General features: G+C 39.6%; 1 protein-coding gene across 1 annotated transcript; it reads right to left on the minus strand.

Annotated features, from left to right (window-relative positions):
* Positions 1–774: 774 nt before the first annotated feature.
* nr1i2 (nuclear receptor subfamily 1, group I, member 2) lies at positions 775–24,357 on the minus strand. Its single transcript, XM_030757378.1, has 9 exons — positions 24,121–24,357; positions 23,046–23,209; positions 20,504–20,634; positions 19,155–19,324; positions 18,682–18,998; positions 18,451–18,596; positions 1,575–1,691; positions 1,298–1,403; positions 775–1,214 (listed from the first exon to the last, which is right to left on the minus strand). Exons 2-9 carry the CDS (start codon positions 23,201–23,203, stop codon positions 1,058–1,060), a joined length of 1,302 nt encoding a protein of 433 aa, XP_030613238.1. The 5' UTR covers positions 23,204–23,209; positions 24,121–24,357; the 3' UTR covers positions 775–1,057.
* Positions 24,358–24,825: the final 468 nt, after the last annotated feature.

The following is a 24,825-nucleotide window of genomic DNA, read 5'->3' on the forward strand; positions in this document are numbered from 1 at the left end:
GTGAAAATGCTTTGTCAGTGCTAGAGGTTAGAGGAGAAAGGTCAACCTACTTCAAGCTGATACAAAGGCAACAGTAACTCAACCACTTGTTACCACCAAGGACTGCAGAAGAGCTCTATGATGCACTAGCTTTAAGTTAATAATTTTCTTGTAGCAACATACACAGGGATAAAATCATCAATAATGAATCTCAAAACTAATGCAGAAAGTGGAAATCTACAGCAAATACACGTAAGCAAAGGTGCGAGGTAAGTCCAGAAAATACAGTTAGTTCCCATTTCAATGCTGTACACCCTCCAATCATGTGCATTGACATCATGATCTGAAGGCAGTTGCTGAAAGTCTCTTTGGAGTGGCCCTTGTAAGAAAAATAAAAACTCTGTTCTGTTCAGCTATGTTGCTTCACCTGAATCAAAACAGAACAGCTCTGGGGGATTTTAAATGGGAAGGCTGAGGAACTCGAACCCAAACGTCACAAGAATGACAAAACAGAAAATCTCCGTAGTGCACAGAAGGATCAAGTCTGCAGTTGCAAATGATGGTGAACAAAGGACAGAAATAAAAGGTGAGTTGCTACTGTGGGGCCTGTATATTTAATAAAGCAAATCTAAATTGATCAGCAAAAATTTTAAGACAGCCCCAGATAGACCAGCTCACAGATAATCTGTTATGTTGTACACACATACGGCCACAGTGAGGCAGTGTTTCTCTTTTTACGCTTTTAACAATTAATTCACCTTTGTTTACAATAAATGTAACATCAAAGCACCAGAACACAGAACTAAAAAACAAACACAACTGTACATATTAAAAAAAAAAAAAGAAAAAAAAGCTTTTTCTGACTCTTTTTAATTATTAGTTATTACAGCACTGACTCCCTCTCACCATGTCATATGATCCTGTTAAAAGTTTAGTCCTCAATATTTAAGACACGTGGCAGAAAGGCAATCTTTTCTTTTTTGACACGTGTAAAACAACAGGACAATTTAATTTAAGCTTCCCCGTCAATGAAGAGCGTTGGTCTGATGGTGCTCGTGCTCTTCATGTAGCAGATACGTCATAAGTCATTACATGAGCTTTTACCGACCACCTCCATTATGAGAGGAGAGATGGTGTCAGGCTGGATGTCCCGTATCTGCAGAATCTGTTTGCTGTACTCCTCAGTCATTGTTCTCATCTCTGTAAAGCAGGCTATCACTTTGGGGTACAGCAAGCTGAAAAACAAGAGAAAGGTAGACAACTGCAGTACAGAAAATGTGTTACAGTGATTTGAATGGGAGTGTAACTTTTCACTCACTGTTTTTCTGGGCCTGTTCTCTTGCAGTCAATCCACGTTTTTAGTGTCAGCGCCAAGTTTTCATGAACCTTGTCAATCACGCTGTACTCCTGCACGCCTGGACGGTCTGGCAAAGTGAATAAAAACACATTTATTTTAAATGTAAAGCCACTTTAACCTGAGAAAATGCATTTTTTATTTTGGGTGAATATGAACACTGCAGGGTTTAAATATTTGCAGGGTTGGTTAATAATTGATTTGCAAGGACTGGCATGAACTGATGAAGACCTGCCATTACCTGGAGAAAACAGGGACAGGGCTTGTATGAGAACATACTCTTCCTCCTGCAGATCCAGTGTGCGCAGGGTATGGTGAAATTTGAACAGAGGCTCCAGCAGGAGCGGCTGAAATCCCGCTGTAAAACACAGGAAACCGGGTGAAGGACAGGACAGAGATGGAAGGACAGCGACAGTCTGAGCTGCTGAGGTGTTGTCTGTTCCCCTTTTTGTTCACACTCCCAGACACTGAATAAAGTGAACTGGCTCAAGGTAGCTCATCAGGATTGTGTGTTTCGGGGCAAATGTGGACATGGAGACACCTATTTTTGTGGAAACTGCAACCAAGGGGATTCTGGCAGGGATTTATATGCCAAAATCATCACAAAAACACAACAACATTACCAGGGAACCCATAATCTACAAAATCCACATCAAACACACACACACACACACACACACACACACACACACTGATGCGTAATCATCCATATTTGGAGCAACAGGCAACAAATCAGTGAAGATGATCAGCTCAAAACTACCAGCTACATTCTTTATTCAGGCAAATCCACTACCCATCTGTCCTCCGTCAATCAGCCAATTCTCTACTATAAGTGGATCAGCCTGTAACCCTCTACAAATCACTGGTTTTGCTTTACCGCAGCAGTTAATATTTACCAAATACACGAGGCATGTCTGTCAATGAGATATGTGTTCCAAGAATATGCTGCAGGATTTTCCAGACAGTTTTACAAAAATATTTTTGTACAGGTTCCAAAAAAAGAAAAAAGAAATAAAACAAAAAGAGGTAATGGTGATTTGTCATAACTTCCCCACAGATTGTTCAACACATAACACAACACATGTGATTAACATGTTTTTAATCTAGGAGCAATAAAACAGTGACTAAGGAATTTGCACCAATAAGGAAAAAAGCAGAGGGAATAGTTGTGGTATCCTTGGTGAGTGGACCTTTTCAGTTTTATCCAGATATCCTGCTGTGGTGGCTGAATTAAAAAAAAAAAAAAAAAAAAAAAAAAAAAAGGTGCAACTATTCCACTTTGTTTTGCTAGACAGTTATGATTTTTTTATGATCTAACAGAAATAAAAGGCAAAGTATTCATAAAGGGCTTCATACCAAAGAACAGGTTTTAGATCATAGGGTTAAATGCCAAATCAGTTATTTGCATTTTCATTCATATATATAAAAAAACAAAAAAAAAAAAACAAAAAAAAAGGAGGTGCCATTCACAATGTAATCCTTCTACATTTTTTGCTGCCAGTGTTCCCACTTTTAGGTTAGTCTAAGCCATGAACTCAATTAAATGTAGCATGAAGAATAAACACCAATACTTTGGATATTTGTAGTTGCACACAACATGCACAACTGGGCCAGTGTCGAAACTGCATGAAATCTTAGCAGAACTGTTCACCTAGTGCTCAATATCAATCCCTAATGCCTAACAGCTGTTTCTACAGTAGTAAAATGAAACCTTGAGACGATAAAGGATGGTGAACTTTTTTTTTTTGTGGCTTGAAAAAGAAAAATACCAGTCTGACAACATTACGGCTTCCCATGGAGTCATGTTACACCACCACTGTGACCAGAGTGATAAGAGACTGTGCACGTTACCCGCCTGATTGCTACAAAGAGGAAAATATGAGAATGTGGAGATATGAGTCTCATACTTCTGTTTATACTAATGTTTTTTTAATTTTACACACAGTTTAAAAAGCATAAAACATCTAAGATAAACCTGCTGAGATCAGACAGTAACGAGTCCACTTCAACTTGTTCATCGAGTCGAAAAATATGTTGGGAGGCAAAAAGTTACACAATCAAGGAAATGTCAGTACACATGCGCTGGTTTTTTTGTCTGGGGTATGGAATTTGAAATCAAAGAGATTCCTGACGTGTCTGAGACAGTGTTACCAAAGACTTGGAGTCAGACAACACACGCCTCAGAGTCGCTGCTTCTTCAATCAACATTAGATCATATTTGTACTCAATACAGGATACATTTTTTATTTTTGTATACCCACTTGATCATAAGCATGTACTGTAAGTTGAAACCTGCACCATCAGTGGAACAAAGTCATGAACTGAAAGAATTAACACCCACGTTTGCAGTCCCTTACAGTCTTTGGAGCGTCTGAGTGTTTTAAGTGCAACTTAATTGCACTCACGCACACTGAGCTTATTTGCAGCAGCAGGTAGCTTTTTTTCACCAAAAGCTTTCATACACCAGCTGAACTCTTTGCCTTGCACTAAAGAGCAGGTAGACATTGCCAACACAGTGAAGGATTAGGCAGCTATTAGGTGGATACTGTTATATAAAGTTGGTGGAAAGAAAGAAAAAAAAACATTGTACAGCCAACTCCAAATAAATGATATTCTATCTCTGTCTGACAGATGTGTTGATACTGTGTGCTAACATGTTCACAGTATCCACTTAATAAGGCGCTAATAAGCCATTGTTGTGCTCGCTCCTTAGTTGCTCCCAAGTGCATGATGAGGTAAATCAGTCAGACTTATTATAAGTTTTTCTGCATGAGACCTCAGAGGTTAGTAATAAATATTTCAAAATTGCAAATATTGAAAATATGAAACAAGGATGAGAAGTGAAGCCAGCATAAAAAATCTTTTTAAATGGCTACCAGGGGACCCAGAGCTGTAAAAAGAATTCTGGTCCTATAGAAAACGGCCCTCTGCCAGGACCTCTGCAAACACTTTGCTGCAGAGATGATGGTATCAGTCACTCATAATGTGCAAAACATTACGTCCATATTGTAAATTTTAGTCATTTTAAGCATCATAAAGGGGGATTATCCAGATATGATCGCTGAGCGTGTGGTTTCACAGTCAGATCCGCCACTCATCGTCATATCCGTTCACACCTGCTGATCCAGAAGCTTTTAAAATTAGAAATGAATCCCTTAATTATTAAATGGTTTTATTCTCTCTCGACTAAAGTTACATCGGCTAATTAGAGTTGAATAAAAGTACAATTTCAATCACCACACTAAAGCACGATCTTCTGGCATGGTTTCTACCACACAATTTATCAGATAAGCCATAAAAAAAATGCTACAAATGGCTACAACATTACACACAATATGAAGTGGTTCCAGTTTAAATTCTGAACGTAGTGAATAGGCCTAGTGGACACCAATAGCTATGAACTCAATTATCGAGGAGAATGAACTATTAAAAAAAATCAGCCAACTCAGTTATTATGAAGGGGGGAATCTATCCACAGAGGCCTAACCTGTATTTTTTTAAACTTGCTTTTTATTTCTGTGACCCTGATTAGGTTTCACCTCTGAATTGAACTTCTTCATTGTGCTGCTGCCATTTGGAGGATTTTAATGTAGTGGTCTTGCAAATGAGAGCTGCTGCACAGTTAATTGTGTAAACACTGGTGGCTATGTCTTCTTAAAATAATAATAACAGCACAGATTTTTATAGCGCATTTCACCCAAGGTCACTTTACACACTGCCTAGGATTTTTCCCATCCAGCTGTGTTTGTATGTAATCACCTGGAAAACTTTACATTACCCTTTGTGTTTGAGTAAGTAGTCAGTAGTAATAAGGTGGTGGCCCTTTCACACCTAGGTGTGATTTTTCACACCTAGGTGATAAAAAAGCCTTGCGCGTGCATGTGAGGTGCGTGTGCGCGTGCGTGTGTCCGTGCGTGTTTGCGCTGACGTGTGATAATGACGTATACGGTATCCGTTCAAATCAGCTGATCTCATTGTCTCTCCTTACAAGGGGGCTTTTTCCCAGACGGACATCAAAGAGGTTCAAACTCACAAGACAGTGGCTAAATAAAAATACAAAGGTAAATAATCTAATATCCGAGCCCACCTGTGGTGCATAAAGCACACAACACAGTGCCTAAATTAAAATACTATGGCTAAATAATAGCCGTATATCCTCCTCAACAGTAGGGCTGTTCATTTACATACAGAACGGAGGATGACCCAGTCCTGATTACACATTAATCAGATTAGTAGATTCATCCCTGAAACCCAAGGCATTTATTTAGACACACACACAAATAATTAAAACAGTGGTCTTACTAAAAAACCGATGCACTGTTAAAATAAATTTAAAAAAAAATATACTGACATCCACAACATATCCCAACATCCGCTTAGCAATGTGTAACTTTTTAGAAAGCCATAACCCGGCGACAACTTGGAGTACGACCCTGACCTGTGTCAGTACAGGGCGTCTGTGTTAATAAAACTGCACTTCCTGTATGGGATCACAAACATGTGAGTAGGTAATGCAAAGTTAGCTCAAAAATCTCTGAGTTTTGCTTCTTCTAGCAATCTGTCCCACAGACTTTTGTGATGTTCTTGAGTGAAATGAGTAACTACTTTTACTGTGAAAACCAAAGAAATTCCGACAGTATTAAAAAATATCAGACTATGCTCAAACTAGGCAATCCTATATCAACATTCTCCTCACAGAGTTAAGACAGAAAAACAGAATCTCACGCTTATCATAAGCTTTATGCGGTGAGCAGTACATTATTTTTCCATGTTAAAGCGTGGAGTGATGAGAGTGTGATCAGCTGAAACGGAGTTCTTTTGTTGTTCTTTCAAATGAAGGCGCAAAGGATCATGGGAGTTCTCATTTCGGCGTTTATGTGTTTAGTTACAATGTTATCGGTCATGTTTTGCGGATCTCTCATCGATATTATTAATTTGAGATATGAATTACGCATGCGGTCAGGTACGGAGACTAACTAGTAATGGAACACCGTGACTGAGATGTCTGTATCCGCTAAGGGCCTACCGTCACCGCGGGTGTTTCAGAGCAGCACGCTTGTGTTTCTTGTCAATAAAGCTGCAGTTCCTGGCTATGACCAGTGAGCGAACGTCCGAAACTCTAAAATCAACTCGAGTTCTCCAGTGTTTCTTGTATTTGAGCGTCACAAGACCGTCTCAAACGTTGGTTGTGAAGAGAATCGTGTAGCTTCTTTTTTCCCCCAAAAGTTTTTCTTTCTAAACTGACTCTGGCGTAACGCTACACTCGGACTTTTAAATGGATTCAGGTAAGCATATACTTTTACACAAAATTATGTGAACCTAAACTGTATTCTGTATAGCAACTCATTACTTTTTTTAAAAAAAAAAGAAAAATAAATAAATAATTGTACGTTTGTGTATTTTGTGTATATTACATTAATGATAACTAACGATGCATGTTTTCCAGACGTTAAAACTTCACCGCCACAACCATCACGGGTGATGACCGTTCCTCCTCCTGATTCTTCATCTTCTTCATCTCCACCATCTCGCCAATTACCTGAAGAGCCGCTGTCGCGGCGCGGGGTCACGGCTGTTAAGATCGCTACACTACACATTCTGTGTAAGGCCGTGCAGAACTATCATGAAGGGATATGCCACGGATGTCAAGTCAAACACCCTAGCTATGATCAGCACAGCTGTAAGCAGGTTATTCCTGATTTCTTTTACGCGCCCCATTACGACGAAGTGATGAAAATATTCTGGACAGATCGTCTCATTCCTGCCGTTCGACTCTTCTTGTGGTCTAACAGTCGGGACGACGCGCGTAAGGATTTCACATGGATTGTGGACGCTCAGGTGTCTGAATTGTTGCATGCATTAAACATCTTAGATGCAATAGACAGTTTGTATCATGATCTGAGGGAGGAATATTTCTTTGAGGACTTACCAGCAGAGCTTATCATGGTGGAAAACTACTGGTTAGGCAAACACAGACTGTGTATGTAATGCATACTCTGTATTTTTGGTTTATGGGTTGAAATAAAAAAAAATCAATATTAAAAACTGTACAGACTCCTCATTTTTAAACTCTGCATTCCTCACGGAAAACAGTGCAATATATGTTTAAAACATCTTTTCATTCATTCATAAATACACCACATACTATGTCCCAACAAAACAAACAAACAAACAAAAAACAAAAAAAACAAAAAAAACTATGGTTAAAGCAATAGTTGTGTATTTTTCCTATCTAAGGTGCGTTTCTTACACCATTCTTGTAATTTTATTTGTTATCACATCTGCATTTTTCTTAAAAAAAAAACAAAAAAAACACTAACCGACTCTAATTCTCAGGTACAAAGAGGTCGGCACTCACACGACGTTCATTAGCTGAACTTTCACTCATGTACACTTTAACTATTCATCCCTATTACCAGGGTGAGTTACTTTAGTTTCTGTTTTTAGCACCGAAGATGTTTTCACTGAGCTTGATAAAACCTGACAGTTTGGTGAAATCATTATAGGTGCAGAATCTCATCCTTTTTTCCACACAGCATACCCCAAAGCACGTTTCAAACTCACAACAGAATATCACACAGGAGGAAATAATGTCTCAGTGACGTGTATAATCGTATTTTTGTGTAAGTCAAAACGATGCACCGATTTACCCATTATCCGTGTTTCTATTCTTTTTTTCATCATTAACAGAGGATCTTAGCTTGTTAATGAAACATCTCTGCACAGTTTGTCTTCATCAGAATCAATTCAATAGAATACAGCAGAATAAAAGTTTATTACAGGGTGTTGTTAAAACACATCAATTCGGCTATCATGTTTAAACAAACTCCCACTCCTAAATAACCTTTTATAAAATAACGATGCTAACAGACCGTATGTCTGCATCATGCAGAAGGATTAGGATGTTGATAAATCAGATCATACAGACTAGCACGTTTTTTTCATGTGTAAACTTTTGTTTTTCTGTATCTTAGACTGCATAGTGCCCACAGGGCTAGAGCCAATCAAGGGTGGGCCCCGTCAGAGCAAAGGATCATGGGAGTTCTCATTTCGGCGTTTATATGCTTAGTTACAATGTTGTCAGTTATGTTTTGCGCTTCTCTCAGCGATATTATTAATTTGAGATGCGAATTACGTACGTTTGTCAGGCATGGCGACTAGCTAGTAATGGATCACCGTGACTGAGAAGGGTGTAGCCCTTAATGACTCACGGTCACCGTGACTGGTTCAGAACACGCATATGCTGCAGTACTTACATATGACCAGCAGGATAAGGGCAGGAGCTCAGGAATTGGTGATAAACGCTTGTCTCTGTAGTGTGTTTTTATTCACAATGGCCCTGGAGTATGATCTGGTGGGGGTGCATAACTTCCCTGTGGAGACGTGTCAGCTACACGCGGTCGTGCTCGACATTGTTAAACTTACCGTCAAATCCGTTCTAAACATGCTTATTCAAAAACACAAAAGAGAGATTTGCGCAGGATGTGAAGCCTCACACCCCTCACAAAGAAGACACACCTGTGGGGCTCCTGTAGATAGACACTTCTTTTTCAAGTATTATGACCATCTATCAAAAAGATTTTGGAATGGACATTTTATACCTATATTGATGCAAATTCTCCGTTTGGAAGGTTTCACCCCTGACAAACACAGGCTTATGGGTGCAACGGAGGCTTATCTCCATGAGTTAAGAGAGGTCAATGATATTGAACGGGCGCTTTTTGAATTGGAGGACAGTGTTATTGGTGTCAAACGCTCATCTGTTGACCATGTTTTAAATCAAAAGTATCATCTGTGGAATTAACTTCATTGTATGCATTTAAATCGAAATTGCATACTTTTTTTTTTTTTGGCTGGGTCCATCGTTTGTACTTGATTTACTTAACTTATGTTATAATTTTTTGTTATTTTATGGCTATTTTATGTATATCTTTTAACTATGTGATGTTTGTATTTCTGTTTTACATGATTATATTCTACTGATGCTTATCTTAGTCTGAACACCCATGAAAATAAGAGATTTTTAATCTCAATGGTTCCTTTCCTTGCTAAAATATCAGCTTAGTTTGATATCACTATAGTGGACTTAAGTAATTTTTCATAGTATCATATCATTGTTTGTTGATGTGCAAAGTCTGCAACAATATGTTTTTAAAATAAAAGTTTGTAGTGCAGTACTGGTGAGACACAGCAGCGTTTTTATACACAAATCTGCACACTGAGGTCTAGTGAACGTGTAGGCATACAAAGTATTTTGTTTATCTCCACAGTTTGTATATCACTCCTATTGTGGTTTTAGTTTAAAGCAGCTGTATAAGAGAGAGAAAAAGCATTAACTATATTCTAACAGTACATGTGAAAGAAAACTCAAAGTTTACTCAAACAGGGCGTCAGTGCGCACATCTACTATGAAATGGGTGAATATCAGTTAGGATTATCTACTAGGCTTTGTTTTGTGAGTAAAAAATCACTGTACTGAATTATATTACTTAAAACTATGAGGTGAAATTAATACCATCACACAAGGTTGTGATGTTTATGTATCCAAAAATCAAAACATTCAGCGCACTGAATGCATTATTGGCTCAGTGTCCTTTATACACACTTTACAAACTTTGTCCCAATAAAAGTTTACAGATTAGGCAAAATGGCCTCTAAGCAAATGCAAAACCCCACAGACTGGGTGAGATAACTCAGAAAACCTCATCCACACAGTTCAACACCTACCCCCCACATTCACAATTCCTACCAATACAGACATACCCCCCTCCCCATCACTTCTCCCCCATCAGCTCAGGACTATCCCTTCACAGACCCCCATGCCTGCAGTCTTGTGTGTGATTTAAACTATGTTTTTAACTCACACGGTATAACCGCAAGGATTTTATTTTGCTTATGAATGGATCTATACCAACTTTTCATCAGTAGACTATACCAAAGAAATATGTTTCTCTCCACTAAATCCCCCAAAGTTTTTTTTTATTGGAATAAAAGACCTATGAATTTACCGCTGTTTTAACTACTTTCACGCCAAACCATCATGAGTTATGTTTGAGTAAATTAACCATGTATTTTCAGAGCTTACATCAGTGGTAAGGGGAATCTGAAACTAAGTTAGATAAAAATAATGCAGGTGCACGAGGGTTGTAGGGGTCATACTTACATCATACCTGATAGAGGAATACCAGACTCATGTAGTTGAAGAAACAATTTTAAAACATTTTATTTAACAAGATACGGTCACACGTATTTTGTTGTAACCACAAGTTTATTCTGTAGTGAAGATCATGAAATTTTTTTTAACATGTGTATCAATTTTAATGATCAGATACACATGAACAGATGTGTTTAATGTGACAAGAAAAAGGTGAAAAGAATCCTTAGTTTGCACATATTGTAGGTGGGGGAAAAAAAAGAGCAGTAAGCACAGAAAAAAGTCCTTTTTTTCATTTTTTGGAACACAAAAAACTATAACTTTTAACCCGTACACAAAACGCTGTATCACTCCTGCTTTTATGAACGTTTATCCCATCACATATCACAAAAAACAACATAAGACAGCAAATGATTTATACACATAGGCATATCAAACAATCAATTTTCTCGTAAAATGCTTGTTACTGTAATGTTACAGGTTGTCTCAAACTGATGTGGTGTTTGAGGGGGTCCACCATTCAGGTACATAGGGTATGGACTCATCCTGAATCCAGGGCGGCTCAGGTTCAGATGCTTTCTCCTCAGCCCTGATACGGTTACGTGGGATGTCTAACATTGCAGCTATACCGAAATCCCGTCCATAGTTCTTGTTGGTGTGGATACGACGGCGACGTATGTGGAAGTTTGGGTCGCACCACGAACAGGGGCATATTGATGTCTGTGGGCCGCTCCACCAGGTCAGATCACATGATGAATCCTTAAGCGGTTCGGGGACAGACGTTTTCTCATTACCCGTGGACCCGATGATACCCGCTGAATTCTTTACCTCGCTGCGTGGCTGGTTAGGATTGTCTGTCATGACATCTTCAGACTTAAGTGGCTGAGGGTCAGATGTTTTCTGTGGTCTGACGAAAGGATGCCAGGACCACTCTGTTGTATCGATGACTGGTGAAGGATTAAAATGCCACAAATCTTCCTCATCATCCTCGCTGGGTTCAATAGTCCAGGGTTGCGGAGGCGAGTCATTCCAGACAGACGCATCGTCAACATCATACCGTTTTTCAGATGTAGGGATGCAGTATTCAGAGACTTCAGAGTTTCCACTGACTGCACTGTTTGTACTTTGTTTGTCCAGGTTTGTCTGGTCAGAAGAGTCGTAAGACGCCATATTCTCGCCCAGAGTCTGTGTTGTGAAAATATATGACCTTACAACAATTGACCACGGCTTTTAAAGACCGCGTGTGAAAGGGGGAGGGTATCAAGGTAAAACAGGCGTTGTATTACTAGCATCTAAACTGCCTGTAAATTCATGCATTGTCTATGGTACGAATGTTTGATTCATATCAAGCATAAAACAAAATGATTTACAGGCAGTGGTCAATTGTTGTAAGGTCATATATTTTCACAACACAGACTCTGGGCGAGAATATGGCGTCTTACGACTCTTCTGACCAGACAAACCTGGACAAACAAAGTACAAACAGTGCAGTCAGTGGAAACTCTGAAGTCTCTGAATACTGCATCCCTACATCTGAAAAACGGTATGATGTTGACGATGCGTCTGTCTGGAATGACTCGCCTCCGCAACCCTGGACTATTGAACCCAGCGAGGATGATGAGGAAGATTTGTGGCATTTTAATCCTTCACCAGTCATCGATACAACAGAGTGGTCCTGGCATCCTTTCGTCAGACCACAGAAAACATCTGACCCTCAGCCACTTAAGTCTGAAGATGTCATGACAGACAATCCTAACCAGCCACGCAGCGAGGTAAAGAATTCAGCGGGTATCATCGGGTCCACGGGTAATGAGAAAACGTCTGTCCCCGAACCGCTTAAGGATTCATCATGTGATCTGACCTGGTGGAGCGGCCCACAGACATCAATATGCCCCTGTTCGTGGTGCGACCCAAACTTCCACATACGTCGCCGTCGTATCCACACCAACAAGAACTATGGACGGGATTTCGGTATAGCTGCAATGTTAGACATCCCACGTAACCGTATCAGGGCTGAGGAGAAAGCATCTGAACCTGAGCCGCCCTGGATTCAGGATGAGTCCATACCCTATGTACCTGAATGGTGGACCCCCTCAAACACCACATCAGTTTGAGACAACCTGTAACATTACAGTAACAAGCATTTTACGAGAAAATTGATTGTTTGATATGCCTATGTGTATAAATCATTTGCTGTCTTATGTTGTTTTTTGTGATATGTGATGGGATAAACGTTCATAAAAGCAGGAGTGATACAGCGTTTTGTGTACGGGTTAAAAGTTATAGTTTTTTGTGTTCCAAAAAATGAAAAAAAGGACTTTTTTCTGTGCTTACTGCTCTTTTTTTTCCCCCACCTACAATATGTGCAAACTAAGGATTCTTTTCACCTTTTTCTTGTCACATTAAACACATCTGTTCATGTGTATCTGATCATTAAAATTGATACACATGTTAAAAAAAATTTCATGATCTTCACTACAGAATAAACTTGTGGTTACAACAAAATACGTGTGACCGTATCTTGTTAAATAAAATGTTTTAAAATTGTTTCTTCAACTACATGAGTCTGGTATTCCTCTATCAGGTATGATGTAAGTATGACCCCTACAACCCTCGTGCACCTGCATTATTTTTATCTAACTTAGTTTCAGATTCCCCTTACCACTGATGTAGGCTCTGAAAATACATGGTTAATTTACTCAAACATAACTCATGATGGTTTGGCGTGAAAGTAGTTAAAACAGCGGTAAATTCATAGGTCTTTTATTCCAATAAAAAAAAACTTTGGGGGATTTAGTGGAGAGAAACATATTTCTTTGGTATAGTCTACTGATGAAAAGTTGGTATAGATCCATTCATAAGCAAAATAAAATCCTTGCGGTTATACCGTGTGAGTTAAAAACATAGTTTAAATCACACACAAGACTGCAGGCATGGGGGGCTGTGAAGGGATAGTCCTGAGCTGATGGGGGAGAAGTGATGGGGAGGGGAGTATGTCTGTATTGGTAGGAATTGTGAATGTGGGGGGTAGGTGTTGAACTGTGTGGATGAGGTTTTCTGAGTTATCTCACCCAGTCTGTGGGGTTTTGCATTTGCTTAGAGGCCATTTTGCCTAATCTGTAAACTTTTATTGGGACAAAGTTTGTAAAGTGTGTATAAAGGACACTGAGCCAATAATGCATTCAGTGCGCTGAATGTTTTGATTTTTGGATACATAAACATCACAACCTTGTGTGATGGTATTAATTTCACCTCATAGTTTTAAGTAATATAATTCAGTACAGTGATTTTTTACTCACAAAACAAAGCCTAGTAGATAATCCTAACTGATATTCACCCATTTCATAGTAGATGTGCGCACTGACGCCCTGTTTGAGTAAACTTTGAGTTTTCTTTCACATGTACTGTTAGAATATAGTTAATGCTTTTTCTCTCTCTTATACAGCTGCTTTAAACTAAAACCACAATAGGAGTGATATACAAACTGTGGAGATAAACAAAATACTTTGTATGCCTACACGTTCACTAGACCTCAGTGTGCAGATTTGTGTATAAAAACGCTGCTGTGTCTCACCAGTACTGCACTACAAACTTTTATTTTAAAAACATATTGTTGCAGACTTTGCACATCAACAAACAATGATATGATACTATGAAAAATTACTTAAGTCCACTATAGTGATATCAAACTAAGCTGATATTTTAGCAAGGAAAGGAACCATTGAGATTAAAAATCTCTTATTTTCATGGGTGTTCAGACTAAGATAAGCATCAGTAGAATATAATCATGTAAAACAGAAATACAAACATCACATAGTTAAAAGATATACATAAAATAGCCATAAAATAACAAAAAATTATAACATAAGTTAAGTAAATCAAGTACAAACGATGGACCCAGCCAAAAAAAAAAAAAGTATGCAATTTCGATTTAAATGCATACAATGAAGTTAATTCCACAGATGATACTTTTGATTTAAAACATGGTCAACAGATGAGCGTTTGACACCAATAACACTGTCCTCCAATTCAAAAAGCGCCCGTTCAATATCATTGACCTCTCTTAACTCATGGAGATAAGCCTCCGTTGCACCCATAAGCCTGTGTTTGTCAGGGGTGAAACCTTCCAAACGGAGAATTTGCATCAATATAGGTATAAAATGTCCATTCCAAAATCTTTTTGATAGATGGTCATAATACTTGAAAAAGAAGTGTCTATCTACAGGAGCCCCACAGGTGTGTCTTCTTTGTGAGGGGTGTGAGGCTTCACATCCTGCGCAAATCTCTCTTTTGTGTTTTTGAATAAGCATGTTTAGAACGGATTTGACGGTAAGTTTAACAATGTCGAGCACGACCGCGTGTAGCTGACACGTCTCCACAGGGAAGTTATGCACCCCCACCAGATCATACTCCAGGGCCATTGTGAATAAAAACACACTACAGAGACAAGCGTTTATCACCAATTCCTGAGCTCCTGCCCTTATCCTGCTGGTCATATGTAAGTACTGCAGCATATGCGTGTTCTGAACCAGTCACGGTGACCGTGAGTCATTAAGGGCTACACCCTTCTCAGTCACGGTGATCCATTACTAGCTAGTCGCCATGCCTGACAAACGTACGTAATTCGCATCTCAAATTAATAATATCGCTGAGAGAAGCGCAAAACATAACTGACAACATTGTAACTAAGCATATAAACGCCGAAATGAGAACTCCCATGATCCTTTGCTCTGACGGGGCCCACCCTTGATTGGCTCTAGCCCTGTGGGCACTATGCAGTCTAAGATACAGAAAAACAAAAGTTTACACATGAAAAAAACGTGCTAGTCTGTATGATCTGATTTATCAACATCCTAATCCTTCTGCATGATGCAGACATACGGTCTGTTAGCATCGTTATTTTATAAAAGGTTATTTAGGAGTGGGAGTTTGTTTAAACATGATAGCCGAATTGATGTGTTTTAACAACACCCTGTAATAAACTTTTATTCTGCTGTATTCTATTGAATTGATTCTGATGAAGACAAACTGTGCAGAGATGTTTCATTAACAAGCTAAGATCCTCTGTTAATGATGAAAAAAAGAATAGAAACACGGATAATGGGTAAATCGGTGCATCGTTTTGACTTACACAAAAATACGATTATACACGTCACTGAGACATTATTTCCTCCTGTGTGATATTCTGTTGTGAGTTTGAAACGTGCTTTGGGGTATGCTGTGTGGAAAAAAGGATGAGATTCTGCACCTATAATGATTTCACCAAACTGTCAGGTTTTATCAAGCTCAGTGAAAACATCTTCGGTGCTAAAAACAGAAACTAAAGTAACTCACCCTGGTAATAGGGATGAATAGTTAAAGTGTACATGAGTGAAAGTTCAGCTAATGAACGTCGTGTGAGTGCCGACCTCTTTGTACCTGAGAATTAGAGTCGGTTAGTGTTTTTTTTGTTTTTTTTTTAAGAAAAATGCAGATGTGATAACAAATAAAATTACAAGAATGGTGTAAGAAACGCACCTTAGATAGGAAAAATACACAACTATTGCTTTAACCATAGTTTTTTTGTTTTTTTTTTGTTTTTGTTTGTTTGTTTGTTTTGTTGGGACATAGTATGTGGTGTATTTATGAATGAATGAAAAGATGTTTTAAACATATATTGCACTGTTTTCCGTGAGGAATGCAGAGTTTAAAAATGAGGAGTCTGTACAGTTTTTAATATTGATTTTTTTTTATTTCAACCCATAAACCAAAAATACAGAGTATGCATTACATACACAGTCTGTGTTTGCCTAACCAGTAGTTTTCCACCATGATAAGCTCTGCTGGTAAGTCCTCAAAGAAATATTCCTCCCTCAGATCATGATACAAACTGTCTATTGCATCTAAGATGTTTAATGCATGCAACAATTCAGACACCTGAGCGTCCACAATCCATGTGAAATCCTTACGCGCGTCGTCCCGACTGTTAGACCACAAGAAGAGTCGAACGGCAGGAATGAGACGATCTGTCCAGAATATTTTCATCACTTCGTCGTAATGGGGCGCGTAAAAGAAATCAGGAATAACCTGCTTACAGCTGTGCTGATCATAGCTAGGGTGTTTGACTTGACATCCGTGGCATATCCCTTCATGATAGTTCTGCACGGCCTTACACAGAATGTGTAGTGTAGCGATCTTAACAGCCGTGACCCCGCGCCGCGACAGCGGCTCTTCAGGTAATTGGCGAGATGGTGGAGATGAAGAAGATGAAGAATCAGGAGGAGGAACGGTCATCACCCGTGATGGTTGTGGCGGTGAAGTTTTAACGTCTGGAAAACATGCATCGTTAGTTATCATTAATGTAATATACACAAAATACACAAACGTACAATTATTTATTTATTTTTCTTTTTTTTTTTAAAAAAAGTAATGAGTTGCTATACAGAATACAGTTTAGGTTCACATAATTTTGTGTAAAAGTATATGCTTACCTGAATCCATTTAAAAGTCCGAGTGTAGCGTTACGCCAGAGTCAGTTTAGAAAGAAAAACTTTGGGGGAAAAAAGAAGCTACACGATTCTCTTCACAACCAACGTTTGAGACGGTCTTGTGACGCTCAAATACAAGAAACACTGGAGAACTCGAGTTGATTTTAGAGTTTCGGACGTTCGCTCACTGGTCATAGCCAGGAACTGCAGCTTTATTGACAAGAAACACAAGCGTGCTGCTCTGAAACACCCGCGGTGACGGTAGGCCCTTAGCGGATACAGACATCTCAGTCACGGTGTTCCATTACTAGTTAGTCTCCGTACCTGACCGCATGCGTAATTCATATCTCAAATTAATAATATCGATGAGAGATCCGCAAAACATGACCGATAACATTGTAACTAAACACATAAACGCCGAAATGAGAACTCCCATGATCCTTTGCGCCTTCATTTGAAAGAACAACAAAAGAACTCCGTTTCAGCTGATCACACTCTCATCACTCCACGCTTTAACATGGAAAAATAATGTACTGCTCACCGCATAAAGCTTATGATAAGCGTGAGATTCTGTTTTTCTGTCTTAACTCTGTGAGGAGAATGTTGATATAGGATTGCCTAGTTTGAGCATAGTCTGATATTTTTTAATACTGTCGGAATTTCTTTGGTTTTCACAGTAAAAGTAGTTACTCATTTCACTCAAGAACATCACAAAAGTCTGTGGGACAGATTGCTAGAAGAAGCAAAACTCAGAGATTTTTGAGCTAACTTTGCATTACCTACTCACATGTTTGTGATCCCATACAGGAAGTGCAGTTTTATTAACACAGACGCCCTGTACTGACACAGGTCAGGGTCGTACTCCAAGTTGTCGCCGGGTTATGGCTTTCTAAAAAGTTACACATTGCTAAGCGGATGTTGGGATATGTTGTGGATGTCAGTATATTTTTTTTTAAATTTATTTTAACAGTGCATCGGTTTTTTAGTAAGACCACTGTTTTAATTATTTGTGTGTGTGTCTAAATAAATGCCTTGGGTTTCAGGGATGAATCTACTAATCTGATTAATGTGTAATCAGGACTGGGTCATCCTCCGTTCTGTATGTAAATGAACAGCCCTACTGTTGAGGAGGATATACGGCTATTATTTAGCCATAGTATTTTAATTTAGGCACTGTGTTGTGTGCTTTATGCACCACAGGTGGGCTCGGATATTAGATTATTTACCTTTGTATTTTTATTTAGCCACTGTCTTGTGAGTTTGAACCTCTTTGATGTCCGTCTGGGAAAAAGCCCCCTTGTAAGGAGAGACAATGAGATCAGCTGATTTGAACGGATACCGTATACGTCATTATCACACGTCAGCGCAAACACGCACGGACACACGCACGCGCACACGCACCTCACATGCACGCGCAAGGCTTTTTTATCACCTAGGTGTGAAAAATCACACCTAGGTGTGAAAGGGCCACCACCTTATTACTACTGTAGTCTCACCTCGTACGGCATCATGTATGCAGTATGTAATATTGCCACATTCCCACGTGCTTGTTTTGGAGTTAAACACCATGTTAAAGCGGATCTGCATGATTTCAAATGTGGCTCCCTTCAGCAGAGATATTTGGTCCCCCATGGTAAGAGACCTGTAAGAGACCAGTTTGACATCAAGCATTGAACACATACCTCCTGAGACACAGTGCTGAAATATTCACTGATGCACACATTTACCGGAAGTCCTGGAGAGTTTTGGAAAAGCTAATGACCTCCTGGATCATGTATGTTGTGAGATCGGCCACGTGTGGAAGAGCGGTGAAAACACAGCTGTTTTCCACCTTGTTCTCTTTGTGGTTTTCTTGTTTACTAATGGAACCATGGAAATGGGAGGAAGATGAAGAGCAGGAGCTGGAGGATGAGGATGATGTGGGGTCAGAGGCAGATTTACTCGGTGTAGTGCAGCAGTTTCTATGGCACTCGGTCAGAGGGTGAAAGGCCTTGCTTGCCGACTGCTTGTACTCATTCACAGGAAAGATGTTTCGGTCCATAGGCTGGAAACAAAATTATACATATATATTTTTTATATATATATATATATATATATATATATATATATATATATATATATATATATCAGATCTGAGATACACAAGTTAAGACAAAGAGGATGATGAACAAGCTCAAACTGCACACAGTCACTCACACACCCTGAAGCAACAGAAGCGGGAAAATGTTGAGTCGAAGGTGCTGCGGTGGCCACAGAGTAGTTCCTGAATCATTTTTTCTTGTTGGGATGAAAGCTGTGTTGGTGTATCGAGTATCTTCTTCTTCTTGATTTGGACCCTCCTCTCCGAAACCTTTTCGTCAGACATGACCACTGAGTAGGCACAAAACAAATACAAGCACGTACTAAATGTCACCACAGAAAAACTGATCTGAATCATCACGTCTTCTCAAGCCGTCACTAAAGGAAGTAACGGAAAATAACGTGCATTACTTTGTGGTTTTTCAAGCACTGGAGGTATTTTCATAGTACGGCTGTGGCCAAATGTTTTGAGAATGACACGCACTGCCTTTCACATGTTTGCTGCTTCAGTTTTTATTATGACAATTTGCATAGACTCCAGAATGCGATGAAGAGTGAACAGATGATTTGCAATTAACTGCAAAATCCCTCTTTGCCATTAAAATGAATTTAATCCTAAAAAACCCAATTTCCAGTGGATTTCAGGCCTGCCACAAAAGGACCTGTTGGCATCATTTCAGTGATCCTCTCATTAAACACAGGTGAGAGTGCTGACAAGGACAAGCGTGAGATCACTCTGTCATGCTGATTGGCATCGCAGATTGGAGGCTTTAAAAAGGAGGGTGGTGGTTCTCGCCTACTGTCGCCAAGAGCTTGCTCTGTATTATTGTAGGGTCTTTACCTTACAATATGAAGCGCCTTGAAGCGACTCGTGTTGTGATTTGGTGATAAATAAAACTGGATTGAATTGAATTGAAATCATTGTTTTTCCCTCTGAAACACATGCAGTCGTCATTGCTTTGCATAAAAAGGGCTTCACTGGTATGGATGCTGCTGCCAGTAAGATTGCACCTAAATCATCCATTTATTGGAGCATCAAGAACTTCAGAACTTGTTATGAAGAAAGCTTCAGGGCATTCAAGACAGTCCAGCAAGCGCCAGGACTACCCCCTAAAGGGGATTCAGCTGCAGGATCGAGGCACCATCAGTGCACAGCTTGCTCAGGAATGGCAGAAACCAGGTGTGAGTGCATCTGCAATGCGCAGTGAGGCGAAGACTTTTGAAGGCTGGCCTTCAGTATATCATAGAGACATCTCATAAAAAAAAAAAAAGATCTAAAAATACTGAAGCAGCAAACTTTGCAAAAACCAATTCTCAGAACATAAAATGGTACAAAATAGTTTGAAAATATGATACCATATCAATGTACACATTGATGAGAAGCATTCTAACAACTTTTATAGCATCACATGCTTCTTACAGTGACTTTAATGTAAAAATACACAGTATAAAAGGCTGGCTTTTACTTACTCTCTTTGCGCATGCCAATGGCCTGGCATTTGCGGAAGCGGCACGCTTGACACGACCTGCGGCTGTTTTTTGTTATAACGCATTTATTCAGTAACGGACACTGGAGCTGCGCCGACCTCTTTATGGTACGTCTGAATTGAAAAAGAAAAGAAAAAAACCCACATAGTAACAGCTAGAAATGACAAAAATTAAATTACACATTGTGCTGCAGTATTTCGGTGTGCCATGTACACTCACTTCATTAGGTACGCCTGTTCAACTGCTCATTAATTCAAATATCTATTCAGTAACAGTTTGCACGGGTTCACCAAAACTGTACAAAAAAAAGACTGGAAAAATGTTCGATTTCTGCTGCGGCATTTGGTAAGTAGGGTCAGAATTTGGCGTAAATAACATGAAGGCATGGATCCATCCTGCTTTGTATTAGTAGTTCAGGCTGGTGGTGGTGGTTGTGGTGTAGTGGTGACACTTAGTACCCACTGAGCATCATTTAAACACCGCAGCCCACCTGAGCATTGTTGCTGACCATGTCCATCCCTTTTTGGCCACAGTGTACCCATCTTCTGATGGCTGCTTAGCAGGATAACACACCATTCCACAAAACTTAAATCATCTCAAACTGGTTTCTTGACCATGAAATGAGTTCACTGTCCTCAAATGGCCTTCACAGTCACCAGACCTCAAGCTAATAGAGCACCTTTGGAATGTGGTGGAACAGAAGATTCAAATCATGGATGTGCAGCAACTGTGTGATGCCATCACATCAATGCAGAATTAAGGCAGTTCTGAAGGCAAAACGCAATGCAACCCAATACTAGCAAGGTGTACCTAATGAACTGGCTGGTGGGTGCGTGTATACGGCAGCACTGTACAGGTCCGGATTTAATTTGTGGAAGAATTGAAACCGCACAATTTTGTGCAATACTCTGATTATCCAAGTCATGATGGGGTGGCCTGAAAATCTTTCAGTCTTGCCTTCGTCACTTTCAGTGTCACTCTCAGAGACTTACAGTCTAACAAACAAAACTATAATATTTTGGGTCCATACTTGATGACACACAACTCTCCTCTCTCACAGGCATTTGGAGATTTTCATTCTATAAATGCTCTAATGAATTAATCTGGATGGCCATAAATGTTTTACAGTTGAATATGAAGAAAACTGGGTACTAAAGCTTGTAGGCAGCTAATCTGTGAGCTAATCTGTGAGGTGAAAGGTCACCTTTCACTCAATTAAGACATATTTCGAGCGTCATAAGCTTCTGAGTCTGACTCCGAGAAAATCGTGTTTTCATTTATCACAAGCAGACTAGACCACTGCTGTTTCCTGTTTCTGAGCCTTCCTAGTAAAACAGTTCAACGGCCGCAACTTATTCAGAACACAACTGCACGAGTCTAACTAGGTCAGAAAAATCATTATCTAGTTTTCTGAAACCTACATTTGCTACAGCTAGAATACAATTTAAAAATCAACCAGCTGGTATACAAAGACCTTCATCTGTGTACAATTCTAGCAGATTTCACAGGTCACAATGACCTCAGATGACCGTCAGACTCCCAAACAGCTGACCTACTGGTGCCAACCTTGCTTCATACTTTTATTTATTAAAACAAGCTAAAGCTGTTGTGTACAGGTGTATGCAATATACAGTATGTATAAATGTAGTATAGAGACTGTGCATAGCTTTGTGTATGTGCATGCACTGCCACATTTATTATCACTTTATCATCACAGCCTGAACTCTCTGAGGCAGCTTTCCTGTGATTTCTTTAAGTAGTCTTCAGGAACACTTCTCCAGGCTTCTTGAAGGATATTCAGAGCTCTTCTTTGGATGTTTCTGTCTTTTGTGCCGTTCTCTGTCAGGATGATCCCACACTGCTTCGATAATGTTGAGGGACGGGCTCTGGGCAGTGTGTTTGGGATTATTGTTACGCTGAAAATGAAGCTGTTGTCAGATGCTGTTGAGGTAATATTGCATGGTGTATCAAAATCTGATGCTGATACTTTTCCATGTTAATAATTCCATCAATTTTCACAAGATCCCCAACACCACTGACTGAAACGCAGCTCCTAACAGTGACAGAACCTGCACTGTGTTTTACAGATGGCTGTAGGCACTCACTGTCGTACCGCTCTCCTGACCTCCTCCATACATGCTGACGATGATTTGAACTAAAAATTTCACATTTGGATTCATCACTCCATTAGACCTGTTCCTACTGATTTTCAGTCCAGTTCTTGTGTAATGTGGCATACCTCAGCCTTTTCTTGAGTTGAATCAGGAACCTTTTTTATGCTTGAATGATTCACAGGTCAGTGTTAAGTGGCTTGACAAAAAACATTCCTCTGAAAATGGTCAGGTTCAAGGACTGGACTGAAAAGGAGTGAAAAAGCAGTCAATGTCCGAAGAAAAACTTTGAAAGATCTTCAGAAAGCCTGAAGAACTACTGCTCAACACCACTTTGAAAAACAAGAAAGTCTGGCTCCTGGAAGAAAAAGGTGCTGCGGTATATTCAGACAGAATGAAACAGAAAGCTTTACCTGAAGAACCCTTTGCAGCCTTCACAGGTCAAAGCATTGAAATGGTAACCATTGGCCAGATCTCCACAGACACCACAGAGTCTGGGCTCCTCATCCTCTTCGTTCTGGCTTGTGAGGACTTCACAGATGATCTGCACTCCAGAGTCCTTCTTGCTCATTCTCACCTGAGGGATGATTACATTAGTCTGACGTCACTGCCTTCACATCTGTTCAGGGCAATATTGATTCAGTGAGAAGTGGAAGGGCCCCTGTGAGATCAAGCGTGGGTTTACTAACGATCAGCACTACAACGTGACAGTTAATTTATAGGATAGGCACTGCATGTTCCACATTACTGCGCTCTGATAGGCTGGCCTGCAGATTAAAAGATATGCCCACAATACTGTGGCCGAATCATTTTCTTCAAGTACACTTTTGATATAAAGCGTAGTAACACATACCTGCATATGACTCCTTGTGGAATCATTTAAGTCTATTGTGCCCTCTATGTATTATAGCTAAATAGCCGCAGTAGGGAGTCAAATTAACTCCCATCAGAGAGCAATTTTCTGTGAAGTGTGAAGAACAATGTGGACTTCCCAGTGTTTTTTAATACTTTCAAACAAAATGAATATCCAGTTAAAAAAAAAAAAGAAAAAAGATAAATGGCAATCTGTTGATTTAGCAATGAGTTAATCGATTCCTGCCAATAAAGAGTGTTCAAAGTGAAAGTTTTTCGTTTGTTTTTAACTCTTACACACACTCAGATCGCACCAAACGCTGTGATGTGACACACTGAAACCACAACTTTAACGTGCATTCTTGTGTGAGTCGTTGTGCTCCTTTAAACCATGCACAGCCACCACAGACTGGCTGAAGCAGCATGTAAAACTGGTAATGTTGTTTGGCAGTGCCCCATTTTACTCTCAGCCTGCAGGCAGGCAGGTTTGCGACAGCAAACTGGCCTAACAAGTTAAAAACGAACCATCACGAAGACTCAAACTGCAGATAATATAAAACAAATGCGTTTCCTTCATCTCCTTTACCTGGCCAAAATCTGGTTTAAATCAGACAAAAGATTATTCAAATCACTCACTTGATGACTCGAGATGTCAAAAACAGCTGCGCGTGGTCCACAGGTACCGGCTCACTGCGCTTGATCGGGGCGGAATTTGCGCATGACCAACAGGTGAGAGAGAGTATCGCTCACAGATTGTCCTGCTGGACAGAAGGTATTACCCAGCTTAAGGTTTTATACTGCTCAGGTTCCCACAAGTACCACCGGCTCCAACTGAAGGGACTGGCGGAGTAGAAGTTCAGCACCGCCTACCCTGGCACCAAGGTACAACATCAGAGCTCTGACGGGGCATTTCCAGGATTTTGTAAACGGGCTGGTACAGGAATCAAAATATTTAATCAGAAATATAGAAAACACTGGGCATGATTTTCTTGCAAAAGAATTTAAACATAATTTTGTGTTGAATAATCGTTTAAAAGTGAAAAAAAAAAAACTTTTTATGTAAGTAAAAGTTATAATCCCACTTAAGCAGCTTGATACTGCACATGCTGTATAATCAAAATATATTCAAAGTACCTAAAATAACATAATAACATTTGCATCCAAAACCTGGTGGTAAAAGCAGAAAGCACTGCAAGCCAGTCTGCAAACATTTTATGTCAAAATGAATTAAATGAATTACTGCTTAGAGGCAGAGGACAAGGGCTGAAAAATACACACTGGCATTGACATAGTTAATATTTAAAACCTTACACCCCCCCTTGCTTTCAGAAAAGGTCGTCA

This window comes from Archocentrus centrarchus, chromosome 21 (assembly GCF_007364275.1).
Source record: "Archocentrus centrarchus isolate MPI-CPG fArcCen1 chromosome 21, fArcCen1, whole genome shotgun sequence".
In the NCBI taxonomy this organism is placed as follows: Eukaryota; Metazoa; Chordata; class Actinopteri; order Cichliformes; family Cichlidae; genus Archocentrus; species Archocentrus centrarchus.